This window comes from Gouania willdenowi, unplaced genomic scaffold (assembly GCF_900634775.1).
Source record: "Gouania willdenowi unplaced genomic scaffold, fGouWil2.1 scaffold_14_arrow_ctg1, whole genome shotgun sequence".
NCBI classification, from domain to species: domain Eukaryota; kingdom Metazoa; phylum Chordata; class Actinopteri; order Blenniiformes; family Gobiesocidae; genus Gouania; species Gouania willdenowi.
This window is the reverse complement of record NW_021144899.1, coordinates 52,712-61,357: the sequence shown is the minus strand read 5'-3', so window position 1 is coordinate 61,357 and position 8,646 is coordinate 52,712. Positions and strand designations below refer to the sequence as shown.

Below are 8,646 nucleotides of genomic sequence, written 5' to 3'. Positions count from 1 at the left end.
AATTATGATTAAAATGACCAGCATTTTTTCAAATTACATTTCAATAACATTTTTTTTTAAACCTCAAAGTCAATTACAATTACATATTCAATTACTAAAGTTCATATACAATTAATCACTGACACTGTAATAAATAACCTAAATTAAGTTAACCTTCCTCTTGTGTTAGCTTTCTGTTAGCATCTCTTATGATAACTGGTCCTAAATCAGCTGTAAAATACACTAAAAACAAATATATATCATGTAATTTATTACATATCTATTGGTTACCTTGTTAGGCTTCCTAATCAATGAAAATATAGGTTTTTTAATATTTTTGGTGTGTGTGTCTGAGCATTTTTTATATCAGTATAACACTCAGTTTCAATTTTGTTCAAATGATGAAATGTGAGAAAGCTTGAAATGAAACATGATTTAATAACTGTTAACTACATATGTGTAGAACTGAACTTAGAACTCTAACATGGATCCATGTTTTAAATTATAATTGTCGTTTTGTGTACTTTTTGTATAAATGTTTAGTTTTTTGTTTTGATTTACTATTTTAGTTATAAATATATACACACACACACACACACACACACACACACACACACACACACACACACACACACACACACACACACACACCTTTCTTGCATTATAGATAGATAATAAAAAAGATAATAAAGTCTGTGTCCTCAGTCTGTCCTTCATTGTATCATTTTTCAGGGCGAGCTGTGTTGGTTTGATATTATTATCCTTAACTTTCAGTGAAAAAGTAAAAAAAAGAATTTTCAGTCCCAGGGAGCAAAATATGATGAAAACGAATATATAAACAAAGTTCACAAAAATGTATAGCAAAAGACAAATGAAAATACTGAACAAAATATGAATAAAAAATCAAAAAAAAAAATACAAATTTAAAACTAATTTCCACATATAATACAATATATACATATTACAAAGATTCTTACGTGGTTTGTTATAGGACAGTCAGTGTTGTTGGTGGTGGATGGTCATAGGTAGATGTGAAGAAGCCCTCACTCAGACCAAAGCCTTGATCCAGGGTTTGGGGTACGGTCTCTGTCCCCACTGTGACCTCCACCAATGGCTGCACCTCTCCTACCTCTGACTGCTCAGAGAATAACAGGTCCATGTAGCCGCAGGACCAAGATCAAGCAGTGTCTCTGTAGACCTCGTGGTCCCTCTACTGTCCGTAGGCGACAGGGTCTTCTGTTCAGGACTCATATCTTCATTAACAGAAGAAGTGCTTGCAGTGTCCTGATAGCCCTGAAAACGTTTCTTGCGTCTGAAAAGTCTGTTGACACACATGTCTGAGTGATCTGGGTTGATTTTCCAGAATCCTCCTCTGCCGGGCTCGTCTTTCTGTCGAGGGACCTTCTTGAACCTCTTGTTGAGGGACAAGGTGTGACGAATAGAGTTCTGTAACAAAGACACAATAAAAGCAATATTTATTACAAAACCATTGATTAAATATGAGTAAGTGATGATAAATGAAGGGAGATGGATAGTCATAAATAATAAAAGTGGGTGTCACTTACCTGCCAGGTGGGCTCTGCGTGTCTGTAGTAGCAGAAGTTCTCTTTGATCCACTTATAGATGGTGGACAAAGTGACTTTGGGCTGTTCACTGGCCTGCATGGCCATGTAGATGAGAGAGGAGTGGGAATGAGGTGGTTTGGCTTTGGGGTTGGTCTTGTAGTCCACCTCCACCAGAGGGATGGGCTGCATCTGGATGTGAGGGTACCTGGGTTGGAGTCAATTACATTTTTCAGTTATAATTACATTTTAATTACCCATTGTCAATTAACAATTCAATTATGATCACAATGACCAAATTTTTTTCAAATTAAATTTCAATTACAATTTTTTGAAACCTCAAAGTCAATTACAATTACATATTCAATTACTAAAGTTCATATACAATTAATCACTGACACTAAACTTCCTCTTGTGTTAGCTTTCTGTTAGCATCTCTTATGATAACTGGTCCTAAATCAGCTGTAAAATACACTAAAAACAAATATATATCATGTAATTTATTTCATATCTATTGGTTACCTTGTTAGGCTTCCTAATCAATGAAAATATATGTTTTTTAATATTTTTGGTGTGTGCGTCTGAGCATTTTTGATATCAGTATAACACTCAGTTTCATTTTTGTTTCAAATGATAAAATGTGAGAAAGCTTGAAATGAAACATGATTTAATAACTGTTAACTACATATGTGTAGAACTGAACTTAGAACTCTAACATGGATCCATGTGTTAAATTATAATTGTCGTTTTGTGTACTTTTTGTATAAATGTTTCGTTTTTTGTTTTGATTTACTATTTTTGTTATAAATACACACACACACACACACACACACAAACACACACACACACACACACACACACACACACACACACACACACACACACACACACACAAACCTTTCTTACATTATAGATTGATAATAAAAAAGATAATAAAGTCTGTGTCCTCAGTCTGTCCTTCATTGTATCATTTTTCATGGCGAGCTGTGTTGGTTTGATATTTTTATCCTTAACTTTCAGTGAAAAAGTAAAAAAAAGAATTTTCAGTCCCAGGGAACAAGATATATGATGAAAACGAATATATAAACAAAGTTCACAAAAATGTATAGCAAAAGACAAATGAAAATACTGAACAAAATATGAATAAAAAATCAAAAAAGAAATACAAATTTAAAACATATATCCACATATAATACAATATATACATATTACAAAGATTCTTACGTGGTTTGTTATAGGACAGTCAGTGTTGTTGGTGGTGGATGGTCATAGGTAGATGTGAAGAAGCCCTCACTCAGACCAAAGCCTTGATCCAGGGTTTGGGGTACGGTCTCTGTCCCCACTGTGACCTCCACCAATGGCTGCACCTCTCCTACCTCTGACTGCTCAGAGAATAACAGGTCCATGTAGCCATAGGACAGCTGGTGGTTCATGGTTTCTTCTCCTCCTCCCCACCACCTTTCCTGCTCTCCTGTTGGTTGCTGCTTCCTTTCCATCTCATATTCCTGGACCCTAACAGCAGAGGTGAGGTCCAAATCCTCCAAGGTGTTACAATTTCCACCGAAAACTTCAAGACACGCTGCTGCAAGAATGTCAAGATCAAGCAGTGTCTCTGTAGACCTCGTGGTCCCTCTACTGTCCGTAGGCGACAGGGTCTTCTGTTCAGGACTCATATCTTCATTAACAGAAGAAGTGCTTGCAGTGTCCTGATAGCCCTGAAAACGTTTCTTGCGTCTGGAAAGTCTCTTGACACACATGTCTGAGTGATCTGGGTTGATTTTCCAGAATCCTCCTCTGCCGGGCTCGTCTTTCTGTCGAGGGACCTTCTTGAACCTCTTGTTGAGGGACAAGGTGTGACGAATAGAGTTCTGTAACAAAGACACAATAAAAGCAATATTTATTACAAAACCATTGAGCAAATATGAGTAAGTGATGATAAATGAAGGGAGATGGATAGTCATAAATAATAAAAGTGGGTGTCACTTACCTGCCAGGTGGGCTCTGCGTGTCTGTAGTAGCAGAAGTTCTCTTTGATCCACTTATAGATGGTGGACAAAGTGACTTTGGGCTGTTCACTGGCCTGCATGGCCATGTAGATGAGAGAGGAGTGGGAATGAGGTGGTTTGGCTTTGGGGTTGGTCTTGTAGTCCACCTCCACCAGAGGGATGGGCTGCATCTGGATGTGAGGGTACCTGGGATGGAGTCAATTACATTTTTCAGTTATAATTACATTTTAATTACCCATTGTCAATTAACAATTCAATTATGATTAAAATGACCAGCATTTTTTCAAATTACATTTCAATAACATTTTTTTTAAACCTCAAAGTCAATTACAATTACATATTCAATTACTAAAGTTCATATACAATTAATCACTGACACTGTAATAAATAACCTAAATGAAGTTAACCTTCCTCTTGTGTTAGCTTTCTGTTAGCATCTCTTATGATAACTGGTCCTAAATCAGCTGTAAAATAAAAACAAATATATATCATGTAATTTATTTCATATCTATTGGTTACCTTGTTAGGCTTCCTAATCAATGAAAATATAGGTTTTTTAATATTTTTGGTGTGTGTGTCTGAGAATTTTTTATATCAGTATAACACTCAGTTTCATTTTTGTTCAAATGATAAAATGTGAGAAAGCTTGAAATGAAACATGTTTTAATAACTGTTAACTACATATGTGTAGAACTGAACTTAGAACTCTAACATGGATCCATGTGTTAAATTATAATTGACAATTTTTATAGGATTTTTATGGCAAATACAATTACAAAGTCAAGTATCTAAACTCAATAAAAAATGACTTATGATTACAACATTAAAACTACAATTACAATTATAATTACGCCATAATTGTAATTAATCATCCATTAAGCAATTGCAATTATAATTGACCCCAACCCTGGTACCTGGAGAACAGGGGACCAACGGTCGAGTCACTGCCGAGGTACTGAGGCATCCCGGTGGCTGCGGTGTGTCCTGCGGCGGGGCTGGACGGAGAGTCGGTGTCAAAGCTTTCATGGAAGAGCTGCTCCTGGGAGGAGGGACACCCGGGGCCACTGGGCCGCTCCGGGTCTGCACTGAGGATGGAAAAGTTCTGGAGCCAGTTGAGGCTGGTCAGGCAGTCATCAAGGGGGGCAGGTCCGGACCCTTGGACCTCATCCTTCGGGTACATCTCCAACCTGTCCACCTTAAACCTTTTGGCTTTAGACTTTGTCAAGACCGGTTTCCTGGTTTGAGACTGAAGATGTTCAAACTGACATGAAAAATGAAAGAGTGGAAAAATCAACAATAAATAAATACATAAAAAATATCAGTTCAAATCTAAAAACGTTAAGTCACACTGGATTATAACTACATTTTCAATATTATAAAACACATATTTTCATTTAAATGTTTACTAGATTCAGGAAATTATCTGAATAAATAACTATATTTGCAATATTACAAATCCAGCAGTATTTCCTAACTTGATTCAGGAATATCGCTGAATGTATGATTAAAGTTTGTAATATTACTAAAAAGCTTTGGTCACAAACCTTGGTCACTGCTGACCTCTGCTGGTCAATGTTTACGGGCTGGTTTTAAGGATATTAGACCTCCTTTAGTTCTATGTGTGAGTCTTTAGTGCTGTCACTGTTGTTGATCCTGCTGCAAAACTCACACTGCGGTTAATTCTGATATTTTTCAAATTATAACCGGCGTTACCATGACTACCTGTAAACAACTGCCACTAGTGGAAATTCAAAAAATGCATAATTATGAGCGGGGCTCCTGTAGCACTTTTAGATTAAAAAAAAAGGTTTTTGGGGTTAAAATAATCTTGTATCTGTGGAAGTCATTAGCATTGTTGCTAAAGATGAATAAATGAAGGCAAGACTTGCAATAAACTAATTAGTCATTAGTTCAACTCTATTATAACCAGGTGATCTGGGTTAGGTTTAGTTAGTTAGTTATTAATTAATGAGTTATTAATATTACAAGAATTAGTTGCAACTTTATAATATTCATTAACATATATTTAAATGCTTTATAAAGCAATTGTTAAAGTTTTATAATCATCAATTTAACTTTATAATGACCATTCAACTAATGTTTATGATGCTCTACACAGTGTTTATTAACCATTTACAAAGTATTATAAACATATGTTCCAACTTTACAATAACTATCCAGATAATGATTATAAACGTTTATAAACCTATTATTAACCATTAGTAAAGTATTAATTATCTAAAACATGCTTTATAAAGCATTAGTAAGGGATTATAATCTTCAATTCCAACTTTATAATAACATCCAAATAATAATAATAAGATTCTTCATAAAACATTTATAAACCATTAACTAATATCTGACCCATGTGTCTCTGTAATGTTTATAGATGTTTTATAAACCATAATCAAGGTTTTCTTTACACTTTATAAAGTAAATGTAGAATATTGTGGAGAGATTCAATATTAAAGACACCTGGTGTTGAAATAATACTATTGAAGCCAATGTGTATGATGTTTTTTTTTTATTTCTTTTATAATCCTGGGTTTATTTCCAATGGTTGATTGTCGTAATTCTTGTTTATTATGCAATCGAAAAATGCGGAAGTGACGTCAGCGCGGACTAGCGCGGGAAACAGAGGGAGAGGAGAAAGGAGAGTGAGGTGTGCGCGAGAAGCCCCGGATGTTGACCGGAGAAACAGAGACGTACAGACGGAGTGAAGCTAAGTGAAGGCTTGCAGGAGTTTTGACGAGTTCGACAGACTTCAGCGTGGAGAGCGGAGGACGGGTCGTACCGTGGAGGACCAGGTGTGAGAGAGGCGCGGACGGAGGAGTTAGCCGAGCGGGCTAACGAGGAGCTACCGTGTAGGACCAGGTGTGAGAGCCGCGGACGAGGAGGAGGCCACTGCTGGGTAACGGGGAGCCACGTTGTCGGCTACTGTGTTTGGGAACCGCAGTTGCCCTGCGTTTTCACCGCACTCAATGTTTTGAAAGACAGAGTTTCAACGCACCCAATGTTTTGAAAGACCTACCAGCTGGAAACAATAATTGCATCGAGTTGTGAGAAAGACAGAGGAAGTCGTTCGTTTTAACGATTACACGTGACTGTGTGTGGTGTGTGGTGTGGGCCCACCACCATTGCTGGAGTTGATTTGACACGTGTTGGATTCCATTGTGTGTGTCGTTGTATACTGTTATTCATCCATCTTAAAATATAGTTCATATAAAGTTGTTTAAACATATTTCATCTCTGGATCTCAGCGTTATTGATTAGGATAATATAGTGAATTAGTTGTGTATATTGGTGGGATCATACACTTTTGTGGTATCTATCTTTACAAATTTAACTGAACCCCAGCACCCCTCCATTCTCAAGAAGGGCTTCATATAGAGTGGTGTGCAGGTGCTACATAAAGTTTTACAATCATCAATTTAACTTTATAATGACCATTCAACTAATGTTTATGATGCTCTACACAGTGTTTATTAACCATTTACAAAGTATTATAAACATATGTTCCAACTTTACAATAACTATCCAGATAATGATTGTAAATGGTTTATAAACCTATTAATAACCATTAGTAAAGTAATAATGATCTAAAAAATGTTTTATAAAGCATTAGTAAGGGATTATAATCTTCAGTTCCAACTTTATAATAACATCCAAATAATAATAATAATAGATACTTCATAAAACATTTATAAACCATTAACTAATATCTGATCCATGTGTCTCTGTAATGTTTATAGATGTTTTATAAAACATAATCAAGGTTTTCTTTACACTTTATAAAGTAAATAAAATGTTGTAATGTGTGCATCAATAAACTGTTAATATAACATCAATTATAGCATTACAAATCATTAAAACACATTATTAACTATCATTTCATTGTTTGTTAACAGAAATTAACTAAATGTTAATTAACTATTTATTTACCATTATTTACTGTTTATAGATGATGGTTATTCCCAATATAACAATTAAAAACATATTCTAATTGAGTTTTATTGTCAGAGTTTTCTTGGAAACTGTAAAACTAACAACACATTGGTTTTGATGATTGTTTTAATTGACTTCAACATTTTAAAACACAGCATGGTATAACAATGAACCCACAGTTGTAGAACTCCATCACTTCAGTACATCTGGCCAATGCTTTATTAAGAAACTCAATAAATATATAATAAATCCATTTGTTCACAAATATATTAAATAGGTGAACTGGAGAAGGTGAGTGTAGAACAATAAGATGTAACTGGAAGCTTTGTCTCCTCTTCATCACTCTTTGGCATCAGTGACTCCTCCTCCTGTGATGGAGAAGGTGGCTTTGTTTTCTGGCATGTTGGGACTTTTCACAAACAGAGAGAGAATCATTTAGGAAAAATTATATTAGAGTTTCACTTTGGAAAACTTAGTCTTGGTCCATTTACAGGTGCTGGTCATATAATTAGAATATCATGAAAAGGTTGATTTATTTCAGTAATTATATTCAAAAAGTGAAAAATGTATTTTGTATACATTAATTTTACACAGGCTGACATATTTCAAGTGTTTATTTCTTTTAATGTTGATGATAATAACTGACAACTAATGAAAACCTCAAATATAGTATCTCAGAAATGTAGAATATTGTGGAGAGATTCAATATTGAAGACACCTGGTGCTCCATTCTAATCAGCTCATTCACTCAAAACACCTGCAAAGACCTTTAAATGGTCTCCAGTCTAGTTCTGTACGCTACACAATCATGGAGAAGACTGCTGACCTGACAGTTGTCTAAAAGACAACCCATTGACACTTTGCCCAAGGAGGACAAGACACAAAAGGTCATTGTTAAAGAGGATGGCTGTCACAGAGCTCTGTGTCTAAGCACATTAATAGAGGTGAAGGGAAGGAAAAGATGTGTTAGAAAAAAGTGTACAAGCAATAGTGATAACCACGAAAAAAAGTGCAATTTTAACACTAATGTGCCGTAGTTTTCACATTAATTTATAACTGATATTAATAGTTTGAAAGGTGCTGAAAATTTCCAAGCAACAAGTGACGGATATCAGTCCCTGCAAGATCAACACTTCAAAAATCCTTGGTTTTGT

The 8,646-nt window shown here is 35.3% G+C and overlaps 1 protein-coding gene across 1 annotated transcript; it reads right to left on the bottom strand.

The window, feature by feature from the left end:
* Positions 1-995: 995 nt before the first annotated feature.
* LOC114458614 (forkhead box protein J1-B-like) lies at positions 996-5,249 on the bottom strand. Its single transcript, XM_028441040.1, has 6 exons — positions 5,092-5,249; positions 4,462-4,808; positions 3,529-3,733; positions 2,766-3,409; positions 1,545-1,749; positions 996-1,425 (listed from the first exon to the last, which is right to left on the bottom strand). The coding sequence occupies exons 2-4, from the start codon at positions 4,725-4,727 to the stop codon at positions 2,774-2,776; spliced, it is 1,107 nt and encodes a 368-aa protein (XP_028296841.1). The 5' UTR covers positions 4,728-4,808; positions 5,092-5,249; the 3' UTR covers positions 996-1,425; positions 1,545-1,749; positions 2,766-2,773.
* Between the last annotated feature and the right edge of the window lie 3,397 nt (positions 5,250-8,646).

Bases quoted from the DNA above. Each gene is read 5' to 3' on its own strand.
- LOC114458614 (XM_028441040.1), bottom strand. From the start codon at position 4,727: ATGTACCCGAAGGATGAGGTCCAAGGGTCCGGACCTGCCCCCCTTGAT. The intron at 3,734-4,461 runs GTACCAGGGTTG...ACTCCATCCCAG, and splicing joins GTTGGTCCCCTGTTCTCCAG to GTACCCTCACATCCAGATGC. The intron at 3,410-3,528 runs GTAAGTGACACC...TCTTTGTTACAG, and splicing joins ACGCAGAGCCCACCTGGCAG to AACTCTATTCGTCACACCTT.